Consider the following 13,938-nt stretch of genomic DNA (forward strand, 5'->3'; position numbering starts at 1 on the left):
AGATCGAATGTCATCATTATAAATTGGTGATTTATTAACACGTGTGCTTGTATTTGATTAACGAGTGCATTGATATATAAAAAAAAACTGAATCCCAAGCGATAGCGATCCAGTATGAAAAATTAAGTTGGACGTTAGTTTCTAATTTTTATAATCCTCAAAAAAAGTTTTGGAGATATACATACATACATACAAACATGCATACATACATACATACACATACATACATACACACACACATAAATACACACACACACACACACACACACACACACACACACACACACACATACATACATACATACATACATACATACATACATACATAGTTTTGGAGAGATCAGAAAGTCAATGAGCTATAAGGTTTCTCTGAAAACTAAATTATTGATTTTACTTCGTAATAATTTATCACACGGTTCATGGTTCAATTAGTAAGGGTTTTTAAAAAAATCCAACTCAATTAAGATTTGATCATGGACCGGATGAAAACCTAAATTCATGTACAAAAGTTACCTTCTCTCCACCTTTTTCAGTAAACGCGCAATCTGCAAGGAACTAAATGCGCGCATGAGGACAGCTGCAAACCGTCAATTTAGAGCTATTACATGTAATTGGTGCACTAGGAGCCATGAAGTAAATTGACTGCTGGTGCAATACAGTACAATCTACTTTTAATCAGTTCTGGCATCTTGCTTTGAATATAGTGTCATTAACGTGCTAATCAAGCTAGTCATGCGATAGGGATGCTAAATTTCTAAAGACAAATTGATGAAAATGGTAGTGTGTCGCAGTGCTTTACGTGAGTAACACAGCATCGGAACCTGAAAACTAGCACTGCTCTGTTAAAGTGTACGCAAACTGTTTGCCATAGCTAATTAAGGAAGTTTTCTGGTTTTCATGGAAACAATGCTTCTGCAAGTGCTTGAAATAATGAGCAGTAATTTTTATGAAGAGAAAGTTAAATCTCTCAATAGCAGCAAATATAATATACTTAGAGTAACCAACTCATGCATAGCATGTTAACGACAAATGACTAGCTTTTTTATGAAAAATGGAAACACCTCTGACCTTTCAAAACAGATTTGATAACAATATTATACGCAACGCATTAGATACGTCACTAGATTATATTTACAGCGTATAACATTACATAATTATAAAAACATAAAATCTGATACAAATTTTAAAACTTGGTCAAGGATTGGTATCTTAGTTACAGCACTATGTGGAAGTGAAATAATATAATTTAGTCTTAACAGTTTGAATATTTGAAACCAATTTCGTGTGACTGTCAACGAACTAAAGTTCTACAAAAATGGTTGTGGGAATATCTATTTTTAATAGTATTATTAATAGACTTTGTGTGAAAAAATGTCACATTCTCCAAGTCAGGTGTGTGTGTGTGTGTGATATTTGGATTTTTAACGTAGCTTCAACAATTTTAGTCATATCGCTACGATGTCTGCAGTGTACAGTTTATAGTGATGTCGAGCAATTGGCCATCATGCCGCAGACACGTAGCATCATGTCTTATCCAGTCACATAATCCTGACCGACCAGTCCTAACACACTAACCTCTTAATGCTGCTAGTACCATTTTTATAAGCTTTTGGTATGACTCGGCTGGGGTTCAAAACTGCGACCTCTCGCGTTCGAGGAGGACGCTCTAACCACTAAGGCCACTGGAGAGGTCTCATATATGATTGAAATATAGTTGGACCATACATGACAACTCATTTCAAACTTTTGCTGCAAGACATAATTGACTGAACCATCAGTTTTCCGGACGACTTAAAGAAAGACTCATAGACCGTGGTTTTGCGGAAGACTAAAGAAAGACTTTGAAGCGTCCGTTTTCCTGAAGACTTCAGACTATGAAACCTCAAAATTATTGGAAGGTTTTTTTGACCAAATTCTTGCAGACGAGAAAACATGTCTAATACATACAGACACACGAAACTGCTGCTTAATGTATTATTCTGGGCGAAATTTTTCCCTGCAATAGAATTGTTATTCCATCTGTTGAGCACTTACCAAGCATTATTCACATGGTTTAACAGGTTAGGTTAAAAAGTCTTACGACTGGAAAGCTTGGATTTCTTTAAAAAAAAAAAGAAACTTATCAAATTGTGTAATAGATGCTCATAACCTTAGGGCATAGAATACTTGGTATTGTTTTTCATGGATTTTGACGGCACTTTTAACACATAATACACACGGTGTATGGTCGTACACTTATGGAGGAAACGACACGTGTATCAGAATTCACGTTCTTTCTGCCAATTCTTTCCAAAATTACAATTTGTAATACTGCAAAAATTGTTTATTTTACCATGATTTGTCCCGTATTTCTTTTTCTTGTTGCTTTTAAACAGTAAAAATTGATATTCTCTAATCTTATTATGCATTGCTTTGTGTCAATAGTGAAAATTTGAGAAAAATGTGAACGACACTGTGGAGGGAAATGTATATTAATTCTGCTAATGGCTGTGAATTTTCTGTATCAATAATAGTGAAACCCCTTAAAGAAGTTACCTGCAATACGGCATCAAGTTGGTGTCATTTCTGCAGCGGACAAATATTGTTCACGTGTTAACAACCTTTCCATCTCACTTTCGAATTCCTTTAGTTTCGGTAAAATTATGGCAATGTAGCCATTGGTCTGTGGCTGTCGAAAGATAAAACACAATCACTCGAAAAACACAACCAATCGAAAGATAAAACGAAAGATAAAACACACTCATTAAATATTGTTTTACTTTCATTCTGTTAAAAGTCTGAGTTCATGACTCGTGACCTGCACTGAGGGTATATATTTATGAACAGAAAATTAAATATTTCATCCAATAATACATACACCACTGTAAAAAGGAATGTTGTAGTAAAATTCGTACAGTTATCAATGCAGCCGATGTCAGTCAGATACTGTCTCAACAAAGGTTGAAAACTGAAATCATGAAACGTCGGTAGGCCAGAGATCGCTCCTGGCTGAATTTCCAGCGCATAAGGACCTGACGTAACATGTACTGGCATTCAGCTTCGTGCAGCCCGATCTCCATTAAGTTTTAAACTAGTCAATCTTTTCTATAAATCTTTAATTCTTTTACGCTTTTCGTGATGACAGCTATATCAAACACAAAATAAATCATATGCACGAACTTCAAACGTTTGCATGCCCATGTACTATCGCAAATTTAATTAAAACTAGTCAAGTAAAAATTGTTTTTCGATAACAGTAATTTAATGTGCACTTCTGCATACACTGTCATTATTTTTATTCTGCTTTATCATTTCGTATTTTCTGTTAGATTCCAAATGTCGATAATGTTGAAATTAATCCTGTGGTCGATCTAAAACGGCTGTAAATCGCGTTTTATTTGGCAGAGGAAAGCTTCTTCGTTGTGGACACTGCGAATAACACATTCATTCATTTGCTTGTTTGAAAGCTTAATTTGTGACTCAGTAAACTAGTCCAAATTATTCACTTTTTCAGCTCTACTTTCAAATAGACGAAACAGATGCTTTAGTTCATCCACAAACAAATCGAATAAACTAAATCATGAATGTACATGGTTTGTAAATAAATTAGTTCCTAATACATTATAATATATTTAGGCACAAGTGTCGTACACGTGCGTGCAATATCAAGGTGTTCAATATCGTAGAATACTGCACGATTCTGACAATGTATAGTTAACGGAGAAAGAAAAGAAGCATATAATAAAACATGTTATGCAACACACTCTATTCAGCACAATGCACACATTCTTCCTAATATCCAAAGTAGCTTCAGAACAACAGCCTGGATACAACAACTGCATGCCATAACATTAAAAATAGAACCATAAAGTGATATATGAAACACTGGTTATTATGAATATCTGAATATCAGCATAGCCAGTTTCATCTCTGTAAATATGGATTTTACATTTGAAACCTGGCAAGAAGTATAAGTATAATGGTATGCGACTGTAACTTTGTGGATAAAATTATAATTTAAAAAAAAATCACAAAAGTCGAAATATAAAATTGTATGATGTTTAATAACGTTATCTTTAACTTTGCAGTCAGGACCTTGATATTTTATCTGATTTACAGCCCAGCCATAACAAATGACAATGCCATTTAAAACTGCACCATAAAAGTGTGTTCTAGTTATGTGGCATGTCAATAATGCATGAATATTCACTATTTCATCTCGCTATACACGAGAATTTGCGAGTCTCAGCCTTGACACAAAACATGATACTGGCATGCTGGACAATTGAGTTCGATCGCCCACTCCATTTTCTGATGAAATTTGTCACATCGGTAGAAACAGAATGGCTAATTGTATTTTGTACTAACGTTTTGGTAATTATTTCCTAATTGAAGTTTATCATTCAAGTGTCCTGTACAATTTATTTTTTTAGTATAATTGATTAAGCTGTTATAGTTTACATGGGGGGTGGGGTGTGTTCTTCTATTCTATATCTCTGCTCAGATCTATACTTATTCCTTCCATTAATTTTATATTTTGATTATGCACTCGATCCGGGCAATAACTACGTAGTCGATTTTACTCTAGTTAACGATAACCATGGGGGTAAGCGGCAGAAAATAAACCACTAGAATTCGCACGAAAAAAATATATACAGTACAGCTTTGGAAGAATCGGTTTGCCGATAAGACCGATGTCCCAACAGGGGTAAGCCAATGTTAAATGTTTGGGAAACACCGCTCTAGGTATTTGAAGTCCACTAAAGATGGCAGCAATACAACTTTATTTTTTACCTACTAATGGCGATTTTAAATAATAATAATGCAGTTGTTATCTATAGTACGATACTGTATAGCAAGACTTCAGAAACATTCATAAAAACAACCATTCTAAATGTATTTTGTAAACAGAAAACAAAACCTATTGATTTGGATGCATCAGAGTAAAAGTATACAAAGAATCATTCACCATAACAACTACACTTCTATGTAAGCTAAGGTCGCAGTGAGTTTAAATGGACACATGAGTTTTGGATTCTTAAATACGAGAGTTACTGTCAGGTCTCTGTTATATTTGCTTGAGTAGTTCTCTCCAACTGTCAGGTCTCTGTTATATTTGCTTGAGTAGTTCTCTCCAACTGTCAGGTCTCTGTTATATTTGCTTGAGTAGTTCTCTTCAACTGTCAGGTCTCTGTTATATTTGCTTGAGTAGTTCTCTTCAACTTTCAGGTCTCTGTTATATTTGCTTGAGTAGTTCTCTTCAACTGTCAGGTCTCTGTTATATTTGCTTGAGTAGTTCTCTCCAACTGTCAGGTCTCTGTTATATTTGCTTGAGTAGTTCTCTTCAACACTGGCTTTAAGTGTCTTTAATGCGACGTTAATCCCGAAAAATAATGAAGAAATAAGATAAACTAAAACAGATTTATGAAGTAAGATACCGTGCTGAATGCATCTGCAGTACATTCCACGCATAATGAAGAAATGTTGAGCAAAGTAATTAAATTGGAGTTTTGCAGTAAGAGTTTTCTGAATTAAATAAAAGTAATGACATGAGAAACAGTTTCTGGTTATGCAGACAGTATGCACCATAGTCATGCACCGAGTTTTAAGGGTCAAAAGGGTATATGTACACTTTCACGGCGTTAAGTTCCAGTAATAATAGCTTTATCCATTATATCGAAATCATATCCATTATATCGAAAGCATATCCATTATATCGAAATCATATCCATTATATCGAAATCATATCCATTATATCGAAAGCATATCCATTATATCGAAATCATATCCATTATATCGAAATCATATCCATTATATCTAAATCATATCCATTATATCGAAATCATATCCATTATATCGAAAGCATCCATTTCTCGATCACAAATTTATTTAAATCTACCATTATCATCTTAATTAGCTGCAAACATTAATTGGAAATCATGCTATCAACGATATCATTAATATCCTCCATTTGTAATACGTGTTCTACTTCTCGTTGTAACTGTGGCACTATCTTCTTTCTGAGTCTCCTTGATGAAGCCAATCCCATCTGTACAGGCGATCATACCTAATAAAACTAGCTTCTTATACGACGAGGATCTTCGACATTCATATTCATATGGGGTCAGCATCTACGGTAGCTACAGGAGTTGCTCGAATATGTATATATTATTCACATGCCCTATTTATAGAACTAAAACCCGACGATGACACTTTTCACTGACTTCGATTATCTATGTAAATCGAAGTGTTTGGCAGTACTTTATAGGTCAGAAAATTTATTCCTACAAGGACTACAATTCCCCAGAGTTGTCTGGAATGTTATATTTTTCATATTATGTAGTATTCCTCCTGTCGGTTTCTTATGCGTTAGAAAATATGGTAAGATTTGACGGTTAAGAGAGATCATTTGCACTAAAACTATATTACAACAATCAAGGTCATGTGAATCAAATGGTTCCTAGATGCTCTTAGATGTCGTCACAAGGGTTTCTTCTTGTTAGAAACGTCGACCATATCTTGGTTTTAACTGAAATTATGACAGAACGGCATCCTTTATACCAATTTTAACGGTCCGTATGAATAAATACATTCAAATTCGCTAAAATTCTTTAAACGCGGTATGGACTAGTCATTTTGGCAAACTGACATTAGTAGTTAAGGGGGATCTTATAGCGTCAATGGGAATTAGCATTACAGACCCCCTTGGGAACATATAGCGTCAAGGGTAATTTAACATGGAGAAAAATCGTGGGAACATATAGCGTCAAGGGAAATTAACATGGAGAAAAATCGTGGGACTGTTGAGCGTCAAGGGGATTTGAACATGGGAATAGGGGACTGTATAGCGTCAAAGGAATTTAAACAGGGTGGGACTGTATAGCGTCAAGGGAAATGGAACATGGGATTTTTTTTTTTAAAAAATAAAAAAGGGGTAGGCAATTCAAAGACTATCTCTTTTCGAGAAATATGGCTGGCCCTGAAAAGGGCCTTTGGTTTATGTTAATATGCCCTTAACATAAAGGGCATTTGCGACATCTTCTTGTCCTCAAACTTCGTCTTACAGCAGGGCCATACATCAGAGTCCTCTTGAGGCAACCTTGTCTCTCTATATAGACTCTTCTTATCCACAGGCTGCTGCTGGTCCTGTGGACAACGGTCCACTTGGATCGGACATACATGAGCATGTCCGTCCTGAACATCATTGTTGACACAAGGGTTGAAGATTCAACGTCTGTCCACATGTTGAGGCTCCGACAATAGGTGAATCAATGCAGTGAACTGCGCTTATTTATAGGGACAGAAAGGATTGAAACGGATTGAGTTCATTCACCAATCCTAACACGCGTTACAGAATTCAGTCAGCCCGCATCCAATCCGAAGAGAGCAGTCTGTGACGTCACGTAGTCTATATAGATTCGCTAGCGCTTGTGTGCAGTCAATCTATGCGACAGTGATTCAACATGACGGAAACTCAGAAAACGATCCAATGGGGTGCACCAGCAGGGGAGACCGCCCAAGGGAACCCGGACTTACTTTCAGAAGAGGTGAATTGGGATTTTGTGGATTTTCTCTCCTCGCAAGAATTTGTTCCGGAACCTTCGTTACCTTCTTCATTACCGCAAGTGGAGAATTTTAGACAGAGACAGAAAGAAGAATTGGAGAAATTTATACAACGACAAAAGGAAGCGGAACAGGCTTTTCTCCTACAGCAACAGCAACAAGAAGAAGAGGTAAGAAAAAAACAACAGCAAGAAGAAGTAGCAGCAAAGAAACAAGAGGGTGAAAATCAAACGGTCACGGTACTGTTGGACATTTTAGCGGAGTTAAGAAGTCTGAAACAAATGTATCAGACTTCTTTATCACGACCGAAGAGAATACGACCTTCCCGAGCTAAACACGTCAACCCTGTGACTAAGCCTACCGTACCACCCTTAGTGATTTCAACCCAATCATTATCATCATCATCAACATTACGCAGTCCAGAAGTAGGCCTTGGCCGTGGCAAAGGCATAAGGCAGTTAAAGTTGATTGCTTAAACTCACCCCTACATCATAAAGAAAAAAGGCCCTTTTCAGGGCCACCCACATATCTCGAAAAGAAATACAATTTCAATTTGCCAATAACTCAAAAAAAAAAAAAAAAAAAAAATAACCCACCCATTTTACCCTATAGTACGTGTCTTTGTATGAGTGCGTGAGTGTAGCTTCTTATTTTAAAATCAAAACTCAAAGACTCTTACCTTATATCATTCATTTATTCTTTTCTCCATTTTTTACAATCCAATTCACAATTCACATCATAACACTTTAATTTAAAGTTCATTGACTTCTTCTTTTTCCTTGTTTAGTCTCTCTGTTTTTTGAATTTCTTCACTGTCACACTCTTTTCCTCTTCTTCCTCCTCACTTTCTTCCCTTCTTCTTTTCTTCTCCTGTTTCTTTTTCTTCACCTGTCTGCTTTCTTCCTCTGAAGAATTCCTCTCTTCTTCTGAAGAATCCCTCTCTTCTTCTGAAGAATCCTTCTTTTCTTCTGACTCCTCTTGTTTCTTTTTTGGGCAATCTGGAGACCAATGTCCTTTTTCTTTACAATAATAACAGGTATCTTGACTTTTGTCTTTTTTAGTCCCTGTTTTTGTTCTTTTTTGACGGTCTAGACACTCTGAAGACCAATGCCCTTTCTTCTGACAGATATAGCAAGTATCTTGACTTTTATCTCTAAAGGAAGGAGAGTAGTCCGTAGGCTGGTCTGAAGAGAATTTTCTAATGACCCCTCGCAAAGCTCTGACGAAACGTTCCATCTGGTTAGTCTCTTCCATCGTTGTGCTCGGCTTGAGAGTGAAATGAATAGTGAAAGGACAAGACACACACCCTTTTATATACGCTGGTATGCTATGACTATAAAGTAGCTCACGGTGTTTGAACTTGAGTCATTTGACTTTTTGCTTTCAAGATGAAACGATCTAATTCATTCGAGAAGAAAGAAGAAGAAGAAAGAAGTAAGAGGCAGAAACGTGATCTATCGCCTCGTACCAGGGCTGAAATCTTGGCACAAATTCATGCCAGTGATTTTGAAGAGGACATGAGTGAACCAGAATCAGAACCCTCTAAACCAAGTTCACCACCCTTAGTTAACCCTGAAAAGTACTATTCCATTCGAGAGACGGAAAAGCGCTCCTCTAGAAAATTTAGAACTACGGCTTACAAATACACAGTGAAGTTTAAAGATTTCAAGGCTGAAGTGCCGTTAGAGAAAGCAGAAGTGTTTATCACCGGAGTGTGGGATTCTTTGCTCACTTCACTCAAGCAACAATGTCAACCCAAAGAAGACGATCGCTTGAGACTTTCCATACAACATGACGGTTTGAAATCCCCTGTTTGGATCGAGTTTAGCACCCCTGCAGAATTGACCGCTTCCAAAGTCATGGACAAGATTCAACACGTGCAACAATCTAATGACCAGTTTGACATCACCGATGGAAAAGCCACATTGGACATGACCCACGTCTCTCCTCCTCAAGGGACCGGACGCAAAAAGATGTTATTGGTGAACGACCTTCGCAGCATTAAGCGTAGCCTTGTCCAAATTCACAACCCTCATGACCAGATGTGTTTAGCCCGTGCCATCGTGGTGAGACGAACCTATGCCAACAAGAACGACACGGTAGAATGGAAAAGAACCTGGAAAACTATTCAACAATCCGACCAAGCCAAACAACGAAACGAAGCAGAACTCCTGTTGCAACAAGCTGGCCTGTCCAAAGACACACCCTGTGGCATTCCTGAGATGCAAAAATTGCAAGATGCCCTAGCTCCACGATACACCTTGAAAGTGCACCCTCAAGAAGTGCGAGGGCCTATGTTGTTTCGAGGGCAAGATTTTAAGGACGGAAAATACATTCATGTTTATCATCACGATGACCATTTCGATACCATTACCAGTATCACTGGATTCCTGGGATACGGTTATTACTGTGAGAAATGTGACCATGGTTATAATAATCGAGAGCAACACAAGCATTGTGGATGGAAATGCTCAGGATGTTTGGCCTCTCAACCCTGTCTGAGCGAAGAACCAGTGCCTTGTTCAACTTGTCTGCGTACGTTTGTCAGCCCTACCTGTTACCAACAACATCTGAAAACGCAAGGTTCACAGAAGAAATGTGCTTGTCAACTCCTGAGATTGTGCCCTACGTGTGAACAAGTCATACGTATCAATAATACCAATGCACACGTATGTTCAGGAAAGAAAAAATGTCACATTTGTCACCACATCGTGGACTTGGAACACCAATGTTACGTGCAAAAATACCAACCCCCACCAGAGAAAGAGGACGGTCACAAGAAGAAAGGCAATTTCATCTTTTTCGATTTCGAATGCATGCAAGAGACTGGCATTCACATTCCTAATTTCTGTGTGGCTCATCGAGCGTGCGAGAAGTGCATTCAAGAACCTATCTTCAGTCATTGCCCTCACTGCAGCAAGATTCCTGGAGGGCGTGAAAAAATATTTCGGGGACCGAACACGTTAGCCTATTTTGCCCAATGGGTCTTAGACCCCATCGACAAGACGTGGAGCCAAGAGGACATCGAACTTTACGGAGATTGTCATCGTCATGCCACGGTGATGGCTCACAATTTCTCCGGATACGATGGACAGTTTCTTTTGAGGTACTATGCGGAACAAGGCACCGAACGTCCTAAAGTGACTTTGAACGGAGCCAAAATCATTTTCATGCAAGTGGGACAAGTACAGTTTAAAGATTCGATGAGCTATTTGGCCATGCCTTTGAGTCGAATGCCTAAAACGTTTGGAATGACAGAAATGGCTAAAGGGTACTTTCCACACTTTTTCAATACGGAAGCCAATCAACACGCCGTTCTACCCCATTTGCCCGAGGCTCACTATTACGACCCCGACAACATGCGTACCGAACAACGAGAAGCTTTCTACGCTTGGTACCAGGCTCACGCTTTGGACCCTTTCGACTTTCAGGAAGAAATGTTAAAGTATTGTCGTTCCGACGTGGACATTTTACGGCGTTGCTGTGGAAAATTTCGAGAACTGTTCATGGAACACGGAGGGGTCGATCCTTTGAAAGAAGCTTGCACCATTGCCAAAGCGTGTTCCTTAGTGTATCGACAACGATTCATGCCTGAAAAGACCGTGGCTGTCATCAGTCCTCAAACGACCCACTTTGTCAAGCGTCAATACTCGGTCAAAGCCCTACGCTGGTTACATTACTTGTGCGACAAGGAAGACAAGTGGATTCAGCATGCTCGCAACGGAGGGGGTGAAAAGACCATCGGAACGTATTCGGTAGATGGCTGGGACTTAGAAAACCCCAAGATCGTGTACGAGTTTAACGGTTGCTTATTTCACGGATGTCCCGTTTGTTACCCTGACCGTGGCACTAAAAATCAGTTTTTACAACGAACCATGGAAGACTTGTACCAGGACACTTGTCAGCGACGCCTAAAGTTAGAACAGCAAGGATACCAAGTGGTGGAAATGTGGGAACACGAGTACGATCACCGTTTGAAAACCGATCCCGAGTTTAAACGCCTCGTGGAAAGTTACCAGTTCATGGACCCGCTGAACCCGAGGGATAGTTTGTACGGAGGAAGGACCAATGCCACCTGTTTGCTGTACCAAGCCGACGAAGAGAAAGGAGAAGAAATCAAATACTTGGACGTGTGTTCGCTGTATCCCTACGTGTGCAAATATTGTCGCTTTCCTGTAGGGCACCCGCAATTGCTGACGGAACACATCGACCTGGTCAACATTCGACAATACGAAGGCTTGATCAAGTGTAAAGTTTTGCCTCCCACGAACCTATACAATCCCGTCTTACCTTACCATTGTCAAGGCAAATTGATGTTTCCATTGTGCCGTACTTGTGCCGAAACGTGCAACCAAGACCAACCTTGCCATCACAGCCAGGAAGAACGGGCCTTGACGGGAACCTGGGTCAGCGTAGAATTGTTCAAAGCTCTGGACATGGGATACCAGCTGTTAGAAGTGTACGAAATTTGCCACTTTCCCAAGACACAACAATACCACAAGGGTGACCCTACTCAGAAAGGCATTTTCGCAGACTACGTGGATGCCTTTTTGAAACTGAAGAAAGAAGCCAGTGGCTATCCTTCCTGGTGTCACACTCCCGAAGACCAAATACAATTCAAAGAGAAATACTACGAACAAGAAGGCATCACTTTAGACCACATCGAGAAAAACGAAGGCAGGCGATCGTTTGCCAAAGTGATGTTAAATTGCTTGTGGGGTAAAATGGCACAACGCCCGTGTTTACCCAAGACGGAATATTTGACAGAACCTTCCCGCTACTTTCAGATGATTCACGACAAAACCAAATTCATGAAACACGTGGACGTCGTTCGCGAGGATTTGATCTTAGTCAATTACGAAGAAGATCTGGACTTTGTACAAGACGACCCCTTTGGAAATGTCATCATTGCGGCTTACGTGACAGCCCATGCTCGCTTAAAATTGTACGAAGCTTTAGAACTGTTAGAAGAACGCGTCCTGTACTTTGACACGGACAGTTGCATTTACATCCATCACCCGATTCAACATCACCCTGACATCGAAGGAGACCGTTTAGGAGCCTGGACAGACGAGCATCCCGACGACAAGATTCTAAGTTTCGTCAGTGGCGGTCCCAAAAATTACGGCTACGAATACCGGGACAAACAAGGAGAAGTGCACACGACGTGCAAAGTGAAAGGACTGACTCTGAATCATCGTACCAGTCGAGTGGTCAACTTTGGGGTATTGAAAGAAGCCTTGCAATCGGAAGAGGATGGAAACTTTAAAGTGACCACCTATCAACCGAACAAGATTGTACGTTTACCCACTCACCACATCGTCAGTCGACCCTTGGAAAAAGTCTATCAAATTGTGTACCAGAAGCGAGTGCGACTTCCCAATCACTTTACGTTACCGTACGGTCACGTCGGTATTGGTCTGTATATAAAAAGGAACCCTAGACAAGATCGATAGTTCATTGTGACTACCAAGACCGAGCAAACAAGATGAATACTTTGAAAGAGACATCGTTCCAGTTTGGGGATTGTAAAAAAGTTGTATCTTCCTCTAGTGTGACTAATATTGGATGGATAAGACCCAGGCATTGCGACGGAAAATGTCCGGAAGGAAACTGCGATTGTCCATGTGGTTACCATTGTAATTGCGTAACGGAGTTTGCAGATGAGTGCGATTGTGAGCCTTGCGATGGATACGATGCTGTACCTTGTGACCTGAGCGATGCCGTAAAGCATCATGGGAACTTTAGTGCCCCTACCCCTATCATGGAAAGTGATGCTGTGCGTGTCAAACCTGTGGGATGCGAAAGCGATGCTGCTCGTCCTCTTGGACATTTTACTGGGTTTCGTTTTAAAGGGGAATGTCGACCTTCACGTTTACCTCCCTACGGATGTCATCCAGCCCTGAGCAAACTCCTGCCCATTTCACTCAACCCTCATCGAAACGAACCTGTGAAAAACGAATATTCGTTTCCTGTGCGTTTGTCGGAATACTGCGACTTTGAAAATCGTCTTCAATCGTTCAAAGGAAAATGGCCTAAGTATCTGGGAGGACCGACCCCTGAAGAATTAGCCAGAGCCGGATTTTTCTACTTGGGCGAAGGAGATAAAGTCAAGTGCTTCAGTTGCAGTGTGTCACTTCACCACTGGGAACCGCAAGATTCGGCCTACGTAGAACATGCTCGATGGTCACCGAATTGTCATTACTTACCTTTAGTGGGACCGAGACATTGAAGTAACTTCTTACCATAATAATCTGTTCATGGATACTTTACAAGAGAACATTCGTGCTTTGCCTGTGGAGTTGAGAGAACGCATTTACCGAGAGCTGGTCAAAATACAAGTGAAACGTAAAGAACAATTGCATCCGATACGTCACCGGTGTTTGAACCACTGGT

General features: G+C 39.7%; 1 protein-coding gene across 1 annotated transcript in view; it reads right to left on the minus strand.

Annotated features, from left to right (window-relative positions):
* Window positions 1-13,938, minus strand: part of LOC149781062 (protein Abitram-like) — a 94,881-nt gene that overhangs the window by 6,819 nt on the left and 74,124 nt on the right. Inside the window, exon 5 of the mRNA XM_089938201.1 lies at window positions 2,536-2,668. Within this exon, the coding sequence (XP_089794327.1) occupies window positions 2,549-2,668 (120 nt within the window). The 3' untranslated portion in view covers window positions 2,536-2,548. The remainder of the gene's footprint in view (window positions 1-2,535; window positions 2,669-13,938) is intronic.

The sequence above is a fragment of the Sinohyriopsis cumingii genome, chromosome 16, assembly GCF_028554795.1.
Source record: "Sinohyriopsis cumingii isolate HCF-2022 chromosome 16, ASM2855479v2, whole genome shotgun sequence".
Lineage (NCBI taxonomy): Eukaryota > Metazoa > Mollusca > Bivalvia > Unionida > Unionidae > Sinohyriopsis > Sinohyriopsis cumingii.